The sequence below is a fragment of the Pelobates fuscus genome, chromosome 3 (genome assembly GCF_036172605.1).
Source record: "Pelobates fuscus isolate aPelFus1 chromosome 3, aPelFus1.pri, whole genome shotgun sequence".
Classification (NCBI taxonomy): Eukaryota; Metazoa; Chordata; class Amphibia; order Anura; family Pelobatidae; genus Pelobates; species Pelobates fuscus.
In genome coordinates, this window is record NC_086319.1 from 259,502,882 (window position 1) to 259,526,269 (window position 23,388).

Below are 23,388 nucleotides of genomic sequence, written 5' to 3' on the forward strand. Positions count from 1 at the left end.
TAGATGCTGAAGGGATTGCAGTGACCTTCTTTTTACCTCACATTCTAAATGTTCAATTGTAATATTGTATTGTTCTATAAAAACAATTTGAAGATAAATATAGGAAATATACATCTGAGTGTTCCCTCACCAACTGAGATACATGTAGTGAGGTATAGTCTTTAAGGGTAAGTAGCCGATTAGGTGCTCAATTTAACAAACCTATTCTGACCAGCAAGTTGGAGATGAGGTGCTATTACTTTTATATTAAGCCTTAGAACCTGACTTGATTTATTTATTTATTTTATTTCATTTCTACTGCAGTCGACACACTGGCTTGGAATAAAGGCAGTGCAGTAGCTGTACTGAAACATATAGGTGTTAAGTATTGATGTGTAGTGTTTCTTTGCTAATGTAATTTTTTAATAATGTGAATGATGCTGCCTTCAGGGAACACATTTCCATCTGCAAGACAGTCTATTCTTCAGTAAAATAGAGTACTGAGAGTTACGCTATAGAAAGAGCCTGGTACCCTGTGTCTGCATGTGAGATAACGTGTCCTTTGTTCAGTTATTGGTATTGCTGTGACACAAGAGATACTTGTAACTTTCACAGCATTAAAAATACATTTTGCATTTCTTGAAGGTTGTCCATGTGCAGAGCACTGTTGACACTCTATATGTACAGTAAATCCCTGTTCTCAAGCACATTTCAGAGCTTGTACAGCCTCTAAAAGGGGACACCATAGAATCAAGACTGCCCTGCCTTTTCATAAATATTAAAATTATATGTAAGAAATAAAACTACAAATAACCAAAGCTAAATGTAAATTTATTAGCATCTTATCTGTAACAAATGCTGAACAAGCACCATGTAGCAGAATTGAAGGACTATGTTATAAGATGGCCTTGCAAAAAAATAAATTAATGACATTATGTTTTAGATAATCCCAGTATGGCTTTTATTTATCAAATTCAACATTCTCTTATCTATATATAAAGATATATATCTTCACAATATTCTGTATATCTCCCAGTGCAAGAAAAACAGTGAGGATATCCTCAACAGAGCAGGATGGCTTGTACATTTCAGATAATTTCTACCAAGGTGGTGTGAAGCTTTGTCACAAGATTTATTCTTAATCTCTCCCCATAAGCAGTTTTGTAGTGAAAATCTGTTAAATTTTTTGTCATATTTTAGGTGTGAAATATTTTTTCCCTGAGATAAAACACTTTTATAATCACAAAAATGGCTAAATATAACATTTTCCTGACGATTATGATTGTCTTCTATTGTTCCGTTGATGAAGTTGACAATACTAGGTTTGAAATTTTGCAACTTGAGAGCCAGATGGTAGAAGCTTGTAATGCTAAATATTTGTCTTACTTAAAATGGCTGTGGTATTACTTAAAGGTACACTGTAACTGCTTGATCTCATTAAAGTGGTTATAGTGTCTTGAGTACCCTGGCGCAGTCCTTTCATTTAGCGTTACAGTGTAATTCTAAACTACAGTCTCCAGCAGCCCATTTCCTCTATGCCGCTTGGTATTAACAGAAATGGGCATCTGTTAATAGCTGGGAGTGTCAGTTGACCTCTTTCAGTATATAATAGCTCCCTTTGCTAGTAGAAGTGGTCATGGCTAGAAGAAGACATACCTGCAAAAGACGCCAGGATGTGGGCAGCTACAGCCCTCACATTCAGTGTTAAACAGTTTGAAAATGGTTTAACACTGAATGGAAGGAGACAGGTGACTAAGCACTATAACCATTTTACACTGATGAAATTATTGTATTTCCTACAGTGCCACTTTAAGTTTCAGAAAAGAAGAATTATTTCAGACAGAAAATTACAGCAGATAACACAAGCTACAGAATTCTCATTTAGTGCCAACATCTTTTTCAAGGGAACTTTTTGCCACACGTGTATTTTGTGACTAATCATTTACGGCTTAAAAAAAGGATTTAAAACCCCATACTTGGTTGTTTTATCTGATAACATTATTTTTTTGTGAAAGTCTGAACAATAGCAGACATGCTGTGCTAGTGATAAAAAAAAAAAAAAAACATACAAAACTAAAATGTGCAATCAAATTCTTTGATTTTAAATGTGTCAGGAATGAATCAGCCCAATTAATTATTTTACAATGGTCTCAAAACACACTGAATACTTCCCAAACATTAATTTACATTTACCAATAATAATCAGCAAAGGTTTTCTATGCAACTCAAGCAAGATTCATCCTAAATGGCAATTTAAGAAGTACACTTTTTTTTTCTTCTTTTTTTTTTTTTTTTTAATTGTGGATTATTAAACCGTGGGATATCCAGCTATACATTAATCAACATTTTTTTATTATTATTTTCCCCAAAGATTTCCTCAGTCATCACATGTTTATTTTCCAATGTAATTATATATTTCCAATAAAAGGACTTTTCTCCAATTATTATAAAACACGTTACTTTGACATTAATGGTCTGGAGCAATCTTCTTGGAATCCCAATAAACCTTTCTTTATTTGCAAGGGCCAAGCCATTTTATCTCATAATCACAATCCCTTTCTTTCTAAGTTTTCTATGATTGACTGCAGTTTTTTCACAGCTTCTCGCCGTGCTTGGCGTACATTATCCAGTCCACTGGTTTCTACTGAATCCAATTCCAGTAGTTCCTTGGTTAAAAGTTCTTCTAAACATCGATAACTCATGTCAGTTTTCTTTCCTACAAATTCATCCACTTCTCTTTCCAAGTCTACAATCCTCTCCAACACCTGGTTGATTTTAAGAATACCTGGGTGGATGCTTGAATTATCATGGGATGGGTTCACTTCAGTGGCCCTAGATTCCTGGCTTGCAGGGTCCTTTCTGTTGTACATTTGTGGTGAAGCACTATAATGTGGGTTTGGTGGATTGGGCTTGTGTTCAGTTGGGTTTGCTTGTGGGTTGTCAGGATAATTCTGATATGGTCTTTGTCGGTTATAACTGGATGCCTGAGAATCATCCTTAGGAGAAAAATAAAGATAAAAACTCAAGTCAATCATATTAATAAAATCATTCAATTTTAGTGATAACATTTTCTAGTGCATAATGGTCATAACAACCACACCCATTTCCCATATGTAGTGATTTACCACTGGCCCAGCATTCAATTCAGTTTTCTCTATGTGAGAATTTCAGAAACCACAGATGGGAATAGGACTCTGACTGACTGTGCCGGAAGGTGCCTACTTGCATTTCACACTTGTTTGTGCAAGTGCATCAGATTTAGCAACTTTAAAAAATTTAAAAAATGTGACTCCTGCCAATTATGTGCTTTTAACGGTAGGCTTAGGATCAGAGTAATTTGATCTTGCTATTCCATTTATTTTTCCAGTGTAAATAATAAACCATGATACTTACTCTGACCCCCTAGGATAACATACCTTTGTATCATAGGTTCCTGGCTGCACGTCTGCTCCTTGCCAAGCTGGTCTACTGCCACTTACATAATGATTTCCAGATTGGCTGGGAGGCACAGGAGGAGCTGTTGGCCATTGGTAATGGTTGTGAGCACCATAAACACCCCAACCTTCACCTTGAGGGTTTTGCTGAGGCATTGCCTGCTGCGGGAGGCCAGGAGTAGTTTCACAATATGGATATGGAGGCATAGCATCCTGCAGAGGACATATGAAACATATATAAACACATGAAAGCTAGTCAGTTTGTTCTATAGATTTAGATTTACTATATGTGGTTTCTAGGAGAATTATTTTTCGGTTGGCATAAATGGAGTGTTGCTTGGGTTTAGTACTGAATCCACTGGCAATTCATGAACCCTCACCCTGATTTTTCCATAATCTTGTGACATCAGAAAGAAACAGGGAGGTAAGAGCTCAAAGAGATTGGGTCATGAATGAAAATGTGCCTTTGGTGCTTAAACAAGAATAGTGATGATATAGCAGGATGAATGTATTTTCTATTTTCCTGTAGATCTTCGAGTAATATTTGTATTAATATCCAACTAAATGATACTCCTTGTTAAATCCTACTTTAAAACAGTTTGAACACGTACCGTGTTTCCCCGAAAATAGGACCTACCCCGAAAATAGCCCTAGCCGAATTTTCGGGGTGGGCTGCAATATAAGCCCTACCCCGAAAATAAGACCTAGGCATTTTACCTTTGGCGGGACTTCCTTCTTCTATGAGGAGGGGGAGGAGCGTTGCGGGCCGCGGCATCGCGCAGCGTGATGACGTGCGCAGCGTGATGACGACGTGCGCAGCGCCGTCAGTCTGCCTTCACGGATCTTCAGCGGAAGGATCCATTCCGAGCGGTGAGGCACCCAGTGGTCGGACTCTTTGAACTGTGAGTAGATACCGGTATTTTATGTCTGGGACTTAATTAATTAAAGGGGGGGGGGGGGGGGTGAATTAATTAAAGGGGGGGTGAATTAATTAAAGGGGGGGGTGAATTAATTAAAGGGAGGGTGGATTAATTAAAGGGTGTGTGGATTAATTAGAGGGGGGTGTGGATTAATTAGAGGGGGGTGTGGATTAATTAGAGGGGGGTGTGGATTAATTAGAGGGGGGTGTGGATTAATTAGAGGGGGTGTGGATTAATTAGAGGGGTGTGGATTAATTAGAGGGGTGTGGATTAATTAGAGGGGGTGTGGATTAATTAGAGGGGGGTGTGGATTAATTAGAGGGGGGTGTGGATTTATTAAAGAGGGGGTGGATTAATTAAAGGGGGGTGGATTAATTAAAGGGGTGGTGGATTAATTAGAGGGGGTGTGGATTAATTAAAGGGGGTGGATTAATTAAAGGGGGTGGATTAATTAGAGGGGGTGGATTTATTAAAGAGGGGGGTGGATTAATTAGAGGGGGTGGATTTATTAACCCCTTAAGGACCAAACTTCTGGAATAAAAGGGAATCATGACGTGTCACACACGTCATGTGTCCTTAAGGGGTTAAAGGGGGGGTGGATTAATTAGAGGGGGTGGATTAATTAAAGGGGGGGTGGATTAATTAAAGGGGGGGTTCAATGTACATACCGGTACCGTAAATAAGCCCTACCCTGAAAATAAGCCCTAGTGTGTTTTGTGTGACTAAAATTAATATAAGACCCGGTCTTATTTTCGTAGAAACACGGTACTAGAGTTAATAAAGCAGGAGCACTAACTGTTGAGAGATTGTTGATATTAAATTTGTTTTTGCTAAATTTCAGGTCGTATCAGGACTTTACAAATGCGAGTGCTAAAAAAAAAAAAAAAAAAAAAAAAAAGAAATACAAATATTTATAAAGTTAACATGTTGCAGCTCAACATAGACCTTAATTGATGCATTAGAACTACAATAAGAATACATTCCTTCCAATTGCCCTGAACCTTGAAAGCCCTACTCAATTTGGATCTGTGGGACTGGATTATTGCAGTGGCACTTGGGCATGTAATAACCTGGCAAAATACACAAATATCTGTATGCATCTAAACTGAAATGTGTATTTTATATGATTTATCTCCAAACTTTGCAATCATATCTCAAATTGGACTTTGGAAAGTCCCCCTTGGACACAGAACCTCAAGAAATTGTGTTTCCGCAATATCCCAGAGTTCCTTTTTATGTTAAACTGGAAATTCTGAGATAGTCATGGAAACAGGATTTCTTGAGTCTCTGTGCCCAAGGGAAAAATTCCAGAGACCAACATCAGATATGCAACTGATGCACAGCAGTCATGTTTCTATTTGCACAGTGGAGAATTGTATTGTGTTTGGTCTCACCACAATCTTTTTGTCATCTAGCTATTTGCTCTCAGAGACACTTTAACTTGCAGACTAGAACCAACGTCATGTTGACAAAAAGATCAAAACTGTATAGTCCATGGCTTATTTCTGATCCTTTTGGATCACAGCCCCTGCTATGGTTTAAAATGGTCCATTGCAAATTGTATCTGCAGAAATTTCTAGATAAAGTCTAAAACACAAAAGACTGTCTGCGCTCATTTGCATGTCAAGTTGGGAACTACCGGATATTTATTAAGACACGACTTCCCAAATTTCTATGCCCAAGGGGGCTTTTCAAAGTCCTACTTAAAATATACAGATGATCTACAACAGTACACACAAGAAAAATGATATAGGTGTCTTTAGAGAGTCATGGCTCAGATGTAGCCCGAACTAACAAGATCTGCATCAGATACTAGGGAAACAGGCCAATCTGACTACAAGTGGGCTACTGGAACAAACAATTCATGTACACAAAGTAAGAGCCTGCTTGACTATTACTACAACAGTGCAGACACAGGGGCTACATGAAACATATCTGGGAATTATGGATTAATAAGAACAATCATGTACACTAAAACCAACACAGATAGTTACACAAGGGTTCAGCATAGTCAAGAGGAAACTAGTGTCACAGCTAAAATCCAGACCAAATTCCAGCCCCAATGCATTGTTGAATATATAGACGACTTGCGTCCATCAATTTCAGCCTAATTAAGAGGGAGCAATGTCCGGATATTGCAGTTCGAATGGACCATATGCAGCCATATGGTTTTGTCTTGTTCAGTATAGGGTTATTTGGACTTCAGTGAATAACTAAGAGAATAAATGCCATTTTTAATCAAAGAATCACCCTAGACCTACCCAGAGGTGAGACCAAACTGTATAGGAGGGTATAGAAGACAATACATGAACAATACTCAGAAGGGGATTCGAAACACCAGAGTTTCAAAATACAAGCTGCTGGTAGACCAAGCAGTCACACTCAATTTCAAAACCAGACAGACTACAAGAGAGACTATGGCACAGTGCTACACACACACACACACACACAGATACAGGAATGTTTGGCTCTATACAAGTTCAACAAGACAATAAGAGCCTTCATCAAGAACAAACTTAGAAACCAATTTCAGGACATTTACACAATCAAAGATCAAATGTGGCATGTACCAAGGAATGTGCTATCCCTGGTGCTGTTCTGCGTAAGTTTCAATCCTTTTAATCTGATCAACATGACGAGTGGATATGGATACAGGTTCAAGAGTGGAGCTACCTTCAGTCACTTCCTCTACATGGACAACATAAAGCTTTATGCCAAGAGTGAGCGGGCATCGACTTACTGATGGCTGCACCATCTACTTTGGGAGAGTAGTTTCAGCAGCGTCCAGGTGGGACATGTCATATATTTGCAGGCCTAGGAACAGCTAAGATCTTGCACAGAAACCTCCCAGGTAGTGGATAGTGGACCCAAAAATGAGGGATATGCAAAATAACCCCCACAGGGGTGAGAGCCTTTTATATAAATTGTATACCTTTCAGTCTCAAGTAGATTGACTATACCAAAAAACATTAACACCAGTTCAATGCATAAAAATAGAATATACAAACAGAATTACTACTCACCTGATGACTTGGGTATTGAGGATAACTTGGAGCCTGAGGAGATATATTGTGCCCACCATGTTGTGTGTATCCCCAGTGAGGAGGAGCTTGGTGGGTCCCACTTGCCTGCTTATATGGATCCACTGGATAAGGAGGCTGTGAAGGAGGAGGGTAGTATGGATTTGGTGGGGGACATCCAGGGTATTGGGCATTCATTGAAGCTTGGGTATAATGGGGTCCATATGAACCATTTGCATAAGGTTCCATCCTCTGCAAAGATAAGTAATCAGGATTATTCCATGTATAGATTTTATAATTGACATGTTAGATACCCCATTCTAAGCATTCAACAGCAGTATATATTAAGGAAATCACCCTGTGGAAATGCACATTCCCTCTTCCTTTAACCACTTAAGGACGCATGATGGAAATTTTCTGTCATGCATGTCTTTCACTTAAGCACACATGACGGAAAATTTCCATAAAGCAGTATTTTTCTAGCAGGGACAATGTTCCTGCTGGTAACTGGGAACCCCAGGTATAATTTGAATTAGTGGCTCCAAACTGACCAATACCTGAGACTCCCTTGTATCCACTGAAGCAATTTTTAGCTTAGACATGGGATTACGGCATAGGTTACGATTTGGGTGAAATTTGGGATTAGATTTAGGATTAAGATTACTTTCCAAAGAAACACATTTGGGGTATTGTTGTACACAGGAAATGTTGCCGAGTACAGCTAGGATAATTTTATTACAGTGGGACACATAAGATTTAAAAAATAAGCATCATGAATACTAAGTGTATGTAAAAATGAAAAAATTTAAATACCACAAACTTCTAAAAAAAAAAATTTTTAAAAATGACCTCAATAAAGCTCAAAACATTATGTGAGAGTTCCCATTGTGAACACTTATGCAAATTGCATAATTTAAATATATGAGCTACTAAAAATGACCCAAGATGTACCAAATACACATCTTCACTTTTTTCACTTTTTCCCAAAATCTGTACTAGGCAGTATATAAATTTCCCTGTATAATTTACAAACACCTTGCAAAAGTATACACATGGGAGTCATTCTGTACCCCGGAAATAGAGCCGAGCATAATTTAGTGATTTTTTACTAAATAGCATATATCAAGTTTACAAAATAAACAGCTAAAGTGCAATGTGTGTATACAAAACTGCAAAAATAAAATCTGAAAGACATTGGTGCTAAAATGGCTACATAATAAGGCTTAAAATATACCATATGACATTATCTGTGGTGTCTACTTTCACCCAGGGTGGTATGCATTCATGGGGTAATGTTAAGCCAAACTGCTACAATGCCCCAAAATGAGACTTAAACCCATCAAGTATATCTATAAAAATTTGAACTGTAAAAACTGAAATGGTCATGTCTCATTTATGGCACTATAACTTCACAGGATAGTGGCAAAGACGTACATTGGGGGTATTGTACTTAGAAGATGTAGCTGAACACAAATAGGGTTTCTACAGGAGTAGTACACATAAGGGTTACCAAATACACATTAAGCAACCTTGTTCTATGTGTGTATGTTAAAAATCTTTATACATTTTTTTTTTTTTTTTAAATTACTACTATATTTTGGCTGTTAAATGTATATGTAAAAGAATGTCAAAATACTCCTATGTAAATAGCCTGTGATATCTGCTTTATATAAATATGTGCATTTGTGGGGCAATTTTTTTTTCTGTGACGACTAATAAGCTTACAAGACAAACACCACACGTCTTACAAGACAAACCTGCAAAATTATAAAATCACTCTACCTTGACATTTGATTTTAAGCTTTTTATTTTATGACCTGTAACTACCAAAAATAAACCGAAATCTAGACATATTATGCATTCTGTAAATAATGACAAATTAGTTTATTCTGAATTACTTTTCTTAAAGGAACACTAGTCACCTAAATTACTTAAGCTAAATAAAGCAGTTTTAGTGTATAGATCATTCCCCTGCAATTTCACTGCTCAATTCACTGTCATTTAGGAGTTAAATCACTTTGTTTCTGTTTATGCAGCCCTAGCCACACCTCCCCTGGCTATGATTGACAGAGCCTGCATGAAAAAAAAAACTGGTTTCACTTTCAAACAGATGTAATTTACCTTAAATAATTGTATCTCAATCTCTAAATTGAACTTTAATCACATACAGGAGGCTCTTGCGGGGTCTAGCAAGCTATTAACATAGCAGGGGATAAGAAAATCTTAATTAAACAGAACTTGCAATAAAGAAAGCCTAAATAGGGCTCTTTACAGGAAGTGTTTATGGAAGGCTGTGCAAGTCACATGCAGGGAGGTGTGACTAGGGTTCATAAACAAAGGGATTTAATTCCTAAATGGCAGAGGATTGAGCAGTGAGGCTGCAGGGGCATGTTCTATACACCAAAACTGCTTCATTAAGCTAAATTTGTTCAGGTGACTATAGTGTCCCTTTAAGCTGCACTAATTGTGCATATTATTTGTTGGCAAAACTGTGGGAGGTTTGGGGGGACTAAATCTTTTGATTAATTCATTTTTATTTATTTAAAATAAAAGAGAATGTCCATGTTCTTAAGAGGTTAAATGAACGGTGTTAAGAAGGGACAGCAGAGGACAAAGTACATTGAAGAGGATCAATGGAAATGAAAAGCTAAAGCAACTGAGGAAAACTGGAACAATGAAAAAACACATCAGGAATAAAACCAAAACAAAACAACCCAATCCCCTCCAAGAACTCCAATGTTTTGTACATGTGTACCTCAGATCCACCTTGATAATTTGGGTGATAGGGAGGACGTGGATGGCTTGAGCAGGACCAAGAACTGGGATTGTAATTAGGACATGGGGAATTCTGCCAAAGAGAGGCAAGAAAAGCATTACAATAATACTTTCTACAACATAGATCAAGAACAATGCTTATATATTTCATATGAACATCACAGTTGAAAATGAAGTCACCATTAAAAAAAAAAAAGAATAGGTTTTAAAATATCCACTCTGTGGTAAGCGATCCACAAACATACATATTCTTCCTGTTAAAGGATCACTATAGTGTCAGGAAAACCCGTTTTCCTGACACTATGTCATCCTTGGGGGACCCTCACCCTCAGGGTTCCCCTCCCGTGGCGCTGAATGGGTTAAAACACCTTCAGCAGCTTACCTTAATCCAGCGCTGGGGTCCCTCGGCGTTGGTGATCTCTCCTCCCCCGCCGACGTCAGCTCCCGAGTGGAGCAGAATTTCTCAATGCTTTCCTACGGACGTTCTGCACACTGGATGCTGTCAGGAAGACAGCCACTAGAGGCTGGATTAACCCTGCTATGTAAATATAGCAGTTTCTCTGAAACTGCTGTTTACATGTGAAGGGTTAAAACCTGAGGGACCTGGAACCCAGACCACTTCATTGAGCTGAAGTGGTCTGGGTGACTATAGTGTCCCTTTAAACTATAGAGAGGGCAGGGTTAATTCTGTAGCAAAGTTAGAACCTACAGTTCTGTGTGACAGCAGTGCCAAGTATACAGTCTCATGGGTTCGTTTCCCATTATGCCTTCATCTACCCCATAGCGTTTGACGTACATGCATATCTCTTCCTTCTCTCAACACCATTATCTTACTTGCTCTCTCACTGATTTGATAATGCTGTAAAGCCCGCTTCTGCCCCTTCAACTGCTAGGCCTATACGCCTGAATGGAAAAGTAGCAGTACGACTTAAATACCCCTTACCCGTTCTTTTCAAAATAAGACAGCATTTATAACAGTGGCCTTAAACATATGTATACTATATAGACTGTAAGCTCGTTTGAGCAGTATCCTCATCAACCTACTGTTCCTGTAACATTTTGTAATTGTCTCATTTAGTGTAAAAATTGTCCCCTCTTTATAATATTATAAAGTGCTGTGGAGTATGTTGGCACTATATAAATGCCAAAAATAATAATAATATACTGCAATAACACAATATTTGTTTTTGTTATCTCTGATCAATGAAACATTGCTGACATTGTTTAGACATGATGATAAATGCCTCAGACATATTATAAATAATTATGTTGGCTAATTTATGGATCAACTCAATGACAAATAGCTGCAATTTGACAGCCAAGACATACTTCATAACATTCAGTAAAAAATACCAATGTATTAGCTAGATGATGCTTAGATATGCTGATAACTTCGCATTTTAAGAAATTTACTGCTGATGTTTAACATGATAAAAACATTTTTTTTTCAGCGGAGCTAATTAAGAGGAAAAAACACCAGAAACAAAAACCTTATTACAACAACACACACACACTATATATATATATATATATATATATATATAATACAATGTTAAATTGTACACTTCAAAATATATTCCCACAGAAATCACAAATCTGCAGTGATGTTAATACCGCAAAGTATTCTGTGTGGGCATATGCAAATTAGTTTAAAAGGAACACTATATGGTCAGGAACACAAACATGTATTCCTGACCCTATAGGGTTAAAACCGCCATCTAGCAACCCTGGTCCGTCATGCCTCCCTAAATATAGTATATCTTACTTGTATTCAAGCGTGAAGCTGCTGGCTTTGTCCCGGTTTCCTCTTGACCTGCCCACTGTCATCAGCAGAAGTGGTAGCCTGATCCAATCACAGTGCTCCCCCATAGGATTGGCTGAGACTGACAAAGAGGCAGATTGGTGCAGAGCTAGCATGATTCAAACACAGCCCTGGCTAACCAGCATCTCCTCATAGAGATGAATTGAATCAATAAATCTCTATGAGGAAAGTTCAGTGTCTGCATGCAGAGGGAGGAGACACTGAATGTTTGGATGCATTTTAGGCAGCCATGACACAGGAAGGATCTCTAACAGACATCTAAAGAGTGGCCAGTGAAGTTATCACTAGGCTGTAATGTAAACACTGCATTTTCTCTGAAAATCCTGAAGGTAATGATTCTACTCACCAGAACAAATTCAATAAGCTGCAGTTGTTCTGGTGACTACAGTGTCCCTTTAACAAATAATCACTTTTTTGCCTCATTCCATTTTAAACATGGATTCCTTTGAGTCTGTGTTTGCTGTATCCAACAGCTTTGAAACACAACCTTTTGGGTTTTTGCTTCCCATGCGCTACCAAGCCTCAATAAGCAAACCAGTAACCAACCTCATGCTGATGATTTCCATTAACAATGAAACAGCTGTCCATGAGTGGTTCACTGGCTTTGCATCTTTTCCTAAGTTGTGTTTCAAAGCTGTTGTATACAGCAAACACAGACTCAAAAGGGATCCATGTTTAAAATAAAATGAGGCAAAAATGTGATTCTTTGTTAAACTAATTGCAAACATGGATTCCTTTGAGCCTGTGTTTGCTGTATACAACAGCTTTGCCAATAAAGTATTCAAGTTTGGTATGCACGTGTCACAGGCCTCCCGCACCTCCCTTTTTGGAACAATTATTAAAGGGTTACCCCTAACAGCACTCCAGAGTTTCGAAGTGGTAAACATTGTTTAGCAGATACAGCCCAAATGAAAACGTGAATGCATTTAATCGTGCATTTTTTAATTGTAGGTTTATCTAAAGACTGCTGGCAAAACCTGCAGTTCTCTTGTCTGCTTCCTTTGCAAACCCTCCTCTTCACACCCCGTCCAGATATTCTGTGGCTGTCCAATCACAGACTTCAGACGGTTTTGTTTTTTTTCAGGAGCCAGAAATCAGTGCATCTACAGTGACTTTGTTTAAAGAAGCACTGTATGTCCTTATGAAAACAAAAACAACAAAAAACCCTGGGGAAAATGGCTAACTGGCTTTTAAAATTTGTCCTTATGGTATTGAAAATATAAATGTAATATGCAATGAGTCATGGTAACCCTGCTTCTTCTTCTTCAATGAAGGACAAACCCATAAAAGGTTGATTTACAGGTCACGTGGAAAAACCTTACCTGTCTAGATCTGCTTACAAGTATGACACATAATTACACACTTATAATAGCTTGGAGTGAATAGATTAGACATTTCAGGACAATGACATTTTATTAAGGAGTAAAGGGACAAATAAAATGTACATTATAGTGGATTGTTTTATCAAATAATCCCCCAAATTTTATCAAAATCACCTCACATGAAAACAGGTAAATCCGTTCAAGTGGACTTGACACTCACGGAAAAGTTTTTGATTTTTCATTTAGCTGCCCGCCACTTTCCTGCCTTTAGAATGTTCAATGCCCATAGTTTGATGTCCCAATCAATAGAGCATAAGTTTGCAGCAGATGCTGCCGACCTTCTTTTTTGCAGTTACCAATTCAAAAGACACTTCCACACACATTCTGTTCAAGCTCCACACCTATGGAAAACTATCGATAAACTATCAAATCCTTAATCATTCATATAAGATATAATATAGGAAAAAACGGAATGAGATAGAGATAAGAAACAGAACAAAATATTATGTATGTGGAGACGGTATGTGTATACTTAAAATCAATACAAAAAAAGTTTGTTTTTTTATACAAAGAACAATATATTTTTAATCAAAAGGGCAAATGTATTCTTAACTACACAGTATAGGTAATCAAATCTATTACTTTCTGAATTCAGCATCAGTAATTGCAAAGAGAACCCTACCTTTGAAATTCAGATCTTAGAACAATGAGAAGAATCTCTTCTGAGAGGAGCGTTCAGCAGAAAGTTTCACTTGATACTAAAAGGTTGCCTTTTTAATACCGCATGGTTAATTAGAAAGATGAGTCATAAGGAAGTAGATTACAAACAGCCAGAGGTATGAAATTAGGAAAAGCATGTGCCAGAATTACTGATGTTCCCATGACATCATTCCTGCAGCCAGTCACTTTATAAAAGCGTTATATAATAATAGGAGGGCTAATTGGATAATCTGTATGCATGTTCACATGTGTAGATACACCACTTTTTTTTTTAACCCCTTAAAGGGACAGTATAGTCACAAGAACAAATACAGCTTAATTTAGTGGTTCTGGTGAGTATAATAATTTTGTGCAGGCATTTTAACCCCTTAAGAACTGAGCCAAATGTACACGTTTTGATTAAAATAAAACGTAAACAAACTTTGGAATTTGCGCTATATGTCTGTTCAACCGTAATTCACCTCTTTCATATTAAGTACATCCACACTTATTATATATCATTTTATTCAGGAGAAATAGGGCATTTATTTAACATCAAACATTTAGCTATGAAACATAATTTAATATGAATAAAATATAAAAAAAAAAAAATTGAAAAATTAAGACATTTTATTTTTTTAGTTCTGCATGATATTTTAACTGTGAATGTCATAATACTGTTTGCTTTTACTGCAATAAAATACACGTTTGTATTCAGCGATGTCTCACGTGTAAAACAGTACCCCCTATGTACAGGTTTTATGGTGTTTTGGGAAGTTACATGGTCAAATATAGTATTTTAAATTTTTCACATTGAAATTCGCCAGATTGGTTACGTTGCCTTTGAGACCGTATGGTGGCCCAGGAATGAAAATTACCCACATGATTGCATACCGTTTGCAATAGTAGACATCCCAAGGTATTGCAAACGGGGTATGTCCAGTCTTTTTTAGTAGCCACTTGGTCACAAACACTGGCCAAAGTTAGCGTTAATATTTGTTTGTGTGTGTGTGTGTGTGTGAAAAATGCAAACAACTAATTTGAACGCCAAATTTAGCCAGTGTTTGTGACTAAGTGGCTACTAAAAAAGACTGGACATACCCCATTTGCAATACCTTGGGTTGTCTACTTTTGCAAATTGTATTCCATCATGGGGGCACCATACGGTCTCAAAGGCAACGTAACCAATCCGGCAAATTTCAATGTTAAAAAACAGAAAAATGTTTCCCCCCCTGCTGGCACTGCTATGGACTGCCATTACGTCCATGTGATCGTGAGGAACTCGCAAGGACCTCGCGATCACATGGCCCAGGAAGGCCGGATCGGCAGCAGGGGGACTCCCTGGAATGCCAGGTAAGTACCCCAATTGCGACGCCGGCGAGCAGGTAAGTGGCCAGGACAGCGTGGACGTGCTATAGCACACCTGCCGTCCTTAAGGGGTTACTTATTCGCCAAAGAATGATTCAATGAACCTTCTTTACTAAGCAAGGAAGTATATCCTGTAGTCAAGATGCTCGCTGCCCAACCTTTCAGGATCATTGTGCTTACTTAACCCCTATATTTAACAAATATGTGTTTGTCATATATCACATTTTGCACTCAGTGATTTAAGTGGTTGTGGTGGTAGGAGTCTGTATGTGCATAGTTTCTGCTTGAAGCACTGCACATCCAGAGTAGTTTTTAAATAGAACACTATAGGGTCAGGAACACAAACATGTTTTCCTGACCCTATAGTGTTAAAACCATCATCTAGTCCCCTTGGCCCCTTCTTGCGTCCCTAAATATAGTAAAATCTCATTTGTATTCAAGTCTTCAGCGGCTAGCTCTGCCTCTGTCTGCCTCTAAACTCTGACATCATCAGAAATAGTAGCCTGATCCAATCACAATGCTTCCCCATAGGATTGGCTGAGACTGTCAAGGAGACAGATCAGGGGCAGAGCCAGCATGATTCAAACACAGCCCTGGCCAATCAGCATCTCCTCATAGAAATGAATTGAATCAATGCATCTCTATGAGAAAAGTTCTGTGTCTGCATGCAGAGGGTGGACATACTGAATGTTGTGATGCATACTAGGCAGGACTACCCAAGGAAGCACCTCTAGTGGCCATCTGAGGAGTGGCGATTGAAGTTATCAATAGGCTATAATGTAAATACTGCATTTTATCTGAAAAGACAGTGTTTACTGCAAAAAGCCTGAAGTGAATGATTCTACTCACCAGAAAATATGCAATAAGCTGTAGTTGTTTTGGTGACTATTATAGTGTCCCTTTAATTGGGTGATATTATCAGCCCAGGCCAATGTCAATTCTGTGCATATAAAAATATCTGTTGTCAGTGTTCATTGCACACGTTGCCGAAATACGGTATAATTTTCTCCTTACAGCAGAGGAAGATTGCATCCCCCTTCCTCCCAAGGTGTGCTCCTTCTGCAAATTGTAAGTGGTCTTTTTTTTATTATTATTTATTTATTTTTTAAATTAAAGGATCACTATAGGGTTAGGAATACAAACATGTATTCCTGACCCTATAGTGAAAACCCACCATTTAGGTGGCTCGCCCCCTCAGAATGGGTTAAAACTCACCTTATTTCCAGCTCTCCACGGGTCCGCCAGCACTGGACCCATCCCCTTGGTGACATCATCAAAATTGCAGATTTTTAGCCAATCCAATATGTTCCCATGGGGAAAGCATTGAACTGGCTAAAATCGGCAAGGGGCGGGGCCAAACGCTGTATTCGCCAATCAGCACCTCCTCATAGAGATGTATTGAATCAATGCATCTCTATGAGGAAAATTCAGCATCCCCATGCAGAGCGTGGGGACGCTGAATGGCAGGGCTGCTTACTGTGCAGCCCTGAGCCAGGAAGCTCCTCCTGTGGCCATCTGAGGAGTGGCCACTTGGAGGTGTCCCTAGGGACAATGTAAACACTGCCTTTTCTCTGAAAAGGCAGTGTTTGCATAAAAATGCCTGAAGGGAGCTATTATACTCACCAGAACAACTACATTAAGCTGTCACTGGCCGACACAAATGTCCATTAACAGGTTTCTCTATAAGAAACCTATGATTATTCTGTGCAAATGCCAAGTGACATCATGACAGGGCATGGAAGATCAGCGCCAGGACCTTGTCGACTTACCGGTGCTGTCTGGAGATCTAAAGGGCACAAGCTACCAAGGGAAACATCGTGAATTTCCCAAGCAACGTCCACACCTTCTTCTGTACAGATATAGAGAGGAGCTTACTGTAGTCACAAACCAGATGAGAGTCACAGAAGACACTGTCTCTTCCATTGCAGATTCCCATGCAGATTAAGCTGGATGTCATTGACAACGCAACAACCTCAAAGTACCGGGTGTAGCAGAGTCCATACCCGACAGTGAATCTCCGCATCTTATTAGACGTCTTCTCTTGGCTATCCTGACTTACCTTAAAAAAAAAAAAAACAACTCCAGCAGGGCTCCGGCAGTAGCGACGCTCTGCTCCGATTTGTGTCATTCTGGGATGAAATGGAAGTAGTTGAGGCCCATAAATCCAAAAGTCTGTTCCAGTTTGAAGGAATGCAACTAACCAGCCCCGCTACTGACAACAGATGAAGTATCCAGGACTTTACCAGGCTTCATTTAGGCCCATGACAGGTCAAAGGCATAGTTGAAGGAGTCATATACACTAAAATAATGTTTATTTTATTGTTGTTTTAATATCCTGTTTTTTCTTACGTGAGATGCCCTTACCTGGGTTGTATCCCCCCCCCCCCGCCCCCCTTGTCAGCCATTACAAATTTTGACCCATTTTGCATACACAGGACACCACTACACAGTTACGTTTGGCATCTCAGCAGTTCTTTCCAGCTTTAATGTTTAGCGGTTATAAGCCGTGTACATTGCTCAACCTCAACCCACATAAGATTCACACCTCTTCTACTCTTTTTTTTGTTTTACATCCATCTCTCTAGCAGGTGAAGATTTGTAATTTAGCTTAGCTCGACATAGGTTACAATATATATTTAAAAAAACTTTGTTTATCTCATGCATGCTAACATAACTGATGTATCTCTTGTCATGTTGGCGCAAGACATAAATAAAGAATGTTAAAACTAAAAACACTCCTATTCTTTCAGGTTTAACTGGGGAGGGTGGTCTAAATAGTCATGCCCCATATGGCATTTATAGTGTAATAATGCATTTTAGTTACAAGAGTTGTAGTAACCCTTTGATATAGATATCCAAATATTAGGGATTGCTCTTTTAATTTTAAAAATATGTTCAGTACTACTTAAAACACTTCAGTAAATGGTAAGTACTTCTAGTACATTAAAAGGGACAATATAGGTACCCAGACAACTCATCTTTTTGGAGTGGTCTGGGTGCAATGTCCATGTCACTTTAGCCCTGCAGTGTCAGATAAACTACAATGCTTACATTGCAGAGTTAAGCCTGCCTCTAGTGGCACTAGAGGCGCTTTCTGGCCTTTCGCGTAGTTTGACTATGTGAAACGACGCAGGAAATCTTCACTCTTTGCACGTAGACAGACAGGTGGAGTTACATCTCCAGCAGCAAAGGGATTAAACTTGGCATGTGCAGAGAAACACTGCACATAAAGACTCCAGGCATCATGATGCTTGGCGCTGCCCTTTAAAAGTGGTGTGCAGTGAGAGTTACTTTTTAACACACTTCGAATTTAAATTAAAGTGCCAAAAATGTAATCTATTGGTTGTGCTAGCAGAATAAGCAATGAACGTATTGATTTTCTGTAGGTATGTTCTCTTCACGTTTCAGTCAGTGCCAGGATGACAGCTTTGTAGGTGTTGCTGAAGTGTTCCCAAGCAAGGCCAATTATATAGGAGGGTGTGGGACATAAGCAGGAGTTGGTATTGCATTAGGATGATGCCAACAAACCTGGTATCATAAAAGTTGTGTTGGTGCACAAGTGCTAACATTTCTTAAAACAATTTAACATATAATTTATCTTAACACAGTGAAGTGGAACTGGGGTACCTGGGCACAGTCCTATCTTGTGGGGTTTCAACCCTTTAACGGTTTGACCCAGGGTGCCCGTCTGTACGGACTCCAGTCGCCTCAGTGATCGATCAGGTTAAGCATGCCTTTGCCAGCAATTATAGACTATAAAGTGGAAGCCGGGGGAGGGGGAAGGCGGAGCTTAACCACAAGCCGGAGCAGACATTTCCCAGTGCTCCGTCTGCAAAGCTGAAAAAAAGCTTGTTTTTGTTAGGGCTAAACTCCTCATTCACCCTACTTTTGGCTAACACTCCATGGAGTAAGCACTGCAGAGGTGACCTATGCCGTTCATACAACCCGCAAGGGTAAAACGGCACAAGCCCAGGTCTGGGGCCTACAAGTCCACTCAGAGCCTGAACTGGTCAAAACTGCTAGACAGCTCACTGGGACCCAGAGGCGGAATATTACCCGGGCGCTCTCCAAGATGGGCAGATGGTCACAGAAGCCTCACCTGGATACACCTTCAGAGTCCAGAGTCCAGAGACATAGAAGCATTACTGCAGCGACAACAGCCGCTCAAAATTGCAATGGCACCAGCAGAACCCATACAACCTGACTACTGAGCAGGTACCTATTACTGCAGATGACCCAGACGGGTCTTTCGCAACTTGGTCCTGGAAATCAAGAATCTCCTGGCAGCTGACGTGGCAGTTATTAAAGCAGGCATACAGGCAGTCAATAATCGGGTGAAGGCCTCAGAAAATGATATAGCTGATTTTAAACATGGAATCTCAGCCCTTCAGGACTCCGTCCTAACAATTCAGGCTCACCAACAGGCTCTTTCACTTCACTATATAGCGCTGGGTGACAGATCACAGCACAATCACCTAAAGATCATAGGAATACCGGACACAATCACACCTGATGAGCTCCCACACTATATGAGGCGACTTGTAGCATCAATACAACCCCCAAATCAAGCCAAGAAATTCACCATAGACTGGATCTACTGTCTACCATCATCAGACAGAGCCACCTCTACTACAGTACATGGCGAGGCTCATTATCCTGTCCGCCCACACCTCCCACCTCTGTCAGTCCCTATATTGGCTTCCAGTTAGATATAGGGCTCAATTTAAGATTCTGGTGCTTGCTTACAAGTCCCTACATAATGCTGCTCCAACCTACCTATCCTCTGCCGAAGACCTACATCTATCCTCTGTCCGTACTCCCACATCTGTGCTTGCCTCCAAGACTTATCCAGGGCTGCACCATTTCTGTGGAACTCCCTTCCCTTCTCCGTTAGACTTTCACACAGTCTCCACTGCTTCAAAAAAAATCCACTGCTTCCCCCCCCCGTCATGAATCCTCTCCTGCAAGTGTCAAAAATAAAAAACAATAAGTTCTCAGTGAATACTTTTCTAGCAACCCATTTCATTACCCCCCTACTTATACCTTTTGTGTCACTATACCCCACTCCCTCTAGCATAACCCTTAACCCCTCTGTTCCTGCGCATCCATTTGTCTGGTTACAATTACGTGTCTGTTCGTCCACCCATTGTACAGCGCTACGGAATTTGCTGGCGCTATATAAATAATAATAATGATGTGATCGTCAGGGGTTCCGCCTCACAGGATAAAAGACTCCTAATGTCGGCACTCCAAGTTAAGACGCCACTGTCATTTGAAGGATCAAGATCAAGTCTCGCCTTCTTTAAGGCCCTCACTAGGTCAACGCTACAATGGTGAAGATCCCAAAATCCTGTAACCAGCCACCTGAGAACAGCAGGAATAGAATACCACTGGAAATCTTCCAGGTTCCTAGTGGCCACACACAATGGGACTTTACATAAAATTTCATCCCTAGCTGAAGCACCTACCTTCTTCAAGGCTCTGAGCATTCCTGCCCCAAAGACCCCACCAGACCGACATGCTGTACACGCGGATAAGAATCTGGACTGGCTCTACATCTACAGATCACCTGATACTATAACCAGAAGCCTGGCTACATTGAGAGTCCGAATACCTATCTGCGTCTCAAACTCTTATGTTTTGTTTAGTTCATTTCTTAACATGAATCCTAATACGTTTTACTTGTTGGCTCCGTAACGGAGTATGTTTACCTGTAATAACATGCTCCGGCATTCAGAGGACATGGGCTTTGCCCCTACACGATGGTGCGCTACACCACACCTATCGCAGCTCACACACCCCCACTCGCCACCCCTCTGGTTAGGGGTATGTGACAAACTTAGCCTTGTCACATGTTGTTGGAGGGACCGGTTTGCCAGCCTCCAGCCTCAGGAATATAGGCCATGCAAAAATGCTCATAAAAGACCTTGTTCATGCCTCTTTGCTATTCTGTTCGGTAGATTGCATTGCCCTCCTATTTTAACATTGTCCCGTTCGACTACCGAACAACCGCACGAACCAAGGACCATCCGGGAGCTTGTTAACACCTATTAACACCTTGGAACGGTTCTCACCGCAGTGTTCTAATTGTTCGTCTGGGTGGCCACAATTCCTATGGACAACCACGAGGTGGCTGCCATCTTGTTCGCATGAAGGCAGGCAGCGTTGTTTGGGCATGAATCTCATGGAACTAAAAATCGGACACAGAAACTCCCTAACACCGCTGGACTTCCATCATCGCCTACGTTCGGTTCTATAAAATGTAAAAGGGCACTGTTCGGTGAAATCGTTCATCTGGATGAGGGACACAAGCTCCAGGGTAAGAACATTGACTATGTTGGCTAGTTTATTCGGTTTCCAAACTACCGAACTAGACCAAATCCCAAGCCCTGATTCTCTGGATTCTTTTGGGCATGGAACCAGGCTTGTCGTCGGTCAAGAATAAGACTTCCAGAAAATTCCCGAACTGATGTGGGTTATTTTTGGACACGTTGGTCACCCAGATCAGGGGATGTAACTTTTGTGGGGGTTTTGTGTGTTTTAAGGTATTTTGGGGGGTTTGTAAAAATGTGTTTTTTGTGTTTGGAGATAATTGAGTTTAGTATAGTGCTTGGCTCAATTATCTCCCAGGCAGAGGGGAGAGATTGACCTATTTCGTATGGGAGTGTTCTGGACCTGTAAACGTGTATTTGTTTCTACTGTGGTTTACACTCAGGTCCAGAGGGGAGTGCGCCTTGCATGGGGACTGTCATAAAAGGCCAGTTGTATCTACCATTAAACTGAGATCAGTTTTAGCCTTCATGAAATCTAGGCTTATGTTTGGGGGATTGGAGAGCTATATTCACTATACTCCCTTGGATCACTACACTTACTCTTGAAAGAGCAGTATGCTCTCTGGACTAGCAGAGGTCTACCCAATGGAAGCTGGATCCTGGGTGGGGGGAGGACAGCAAGACCCCAAACAAGCTGCTGCGGTTTGTGGGGTTTACGGTGGTTATGGTATTCAAGTGCAGTGCTTATGGTGTTCAAAAGTACTAGGAAGCAGCGATTGACGGAGGTACCCGGTGGGGGTGCCAGGCGGTCCGTTACAGGGTACAATTGGAAAAAGGACAGATAATATCACCCAGAACGGGCTACACTTATGTACACAGGCACTACATGGCTGATCTCCATACGCATTATATACCTTCATGATTAAATACCAATGTAAGGCTTTCAATTTTGCGATACATACCCATCTCCTGACAAATGATAACGCATGTATAAAACCTTATGTGCAAACCTACTTCTTTATTTCTCTAACCAACCTTGCATTGATAAGACGACAACAAAACATTTCAATAAAAAGATATTGGAGAGAAGAAAAAAAAAAAAAAAGTGTCAGCCTATCTGGCCCCACTAATATTCAAGATTAGACATCATGCGCTGCTAGCAAAAACTAGGAACTTGTTCGCGCTTCAGGAACTCATAGGAAATGTGTAGAATTTGCATATATTATAATAAAATGCCCAGCCGGTGCCTTTGCTGGATGCATTCATGCCACACTCTGGTTTGGTCTATTAGCAGCCCTGGCAGGGGATTGGTTTATTGGCAGTCTCTGAGCACACATTATATCATTAGCAGACACTCACTCCTGGCTGGATGCACATGGGATGTGCTGCTCTAGCCAAGCACCCAGTGTGCCCCTGTCCTATGGCTGTATTGCTATATTATTATTATTATTATTATAACAGAGATTACCTGGGGTCCTGCGGCTCCTCCCCCCGCTCCTCCTCCGGGCCAGCTAGCTCCCGCCCCCTGTGTGTAAAACCCCGACCTCCAGGCCGCCGCCGCTGCTTCCTCCTGCCTCTGGCGAGCCACCACGTCCCCGCCCGCCGGGGTATAATACCCGCTGCCGCCATTCCCGGCTCTCTGCGCAGCCGACATGGAAGCAGCGCTATTCAAACGGCCGCACCAGCTACGACCCAAATGCGCAGAAGAGGAGCGAAAGATAGCATGGCAATACCCTCTTTGACCAATCAGAGACAGGACGGTGACACGCTAGCCAAT

At 40.3% G+C, this 23,388-nt stretch overlaps 1 protein-coding gene across 1 annotated transcript; it reads right to left on the reverse strand.

Moving 5' to 3' along the window:
• Positions 1–793: 793 nt before the first annotated feature.
• BAG4 (BAG cochaperone 4) lies at positions 794–23,376 on the reverse strand. The gene is made up of 5 exons (XM_063448403.1): positions 23,080–23,376; positions 10,109–10,201; positions 7,357–7,605; positions 3,396–3,626; positions 794–2,975 (listed from the first exon to the last, which is right to left on the reverse strand). The coding sequence occupies exons 1-5, from the start codon at positions 23,263–23,265 to the stop codon at positions 2,526–2,528; spliced, it is 1,209 nt and encodes a 402-aa protein (XP_063304473.1). The 5' UTR covers positions 23,266–23,376; the 3' UTR covers positions 794–2,525.
• Between the last annotated feature and the right edge of the window lie 12 nt (positions 23,377–23,388).

Coding starts and splice junctions, on each gene's coding strand:
- BAG4 (XM_063448403.1), bottom strand. CDS start 23,265: ATGTCGGCTGCGCAGAGAGCCGGGAATGGCGGCAGCGGGTATTATACC. Junction 10,202..23,079: donor GAGGAGCCGCAGGACCCCAG/GTAATCTCTGTT, acceptor TCTCTTTGGCAG/AATTCCCCATGTCCTAATTA. Junction 3,627..7,356: donor CTCAATACCCAAGTCATCAG/GTGAGTAGTAAT, acceptor TGTCCTCTGCAG/GATGCTATGCCTCCATATCC.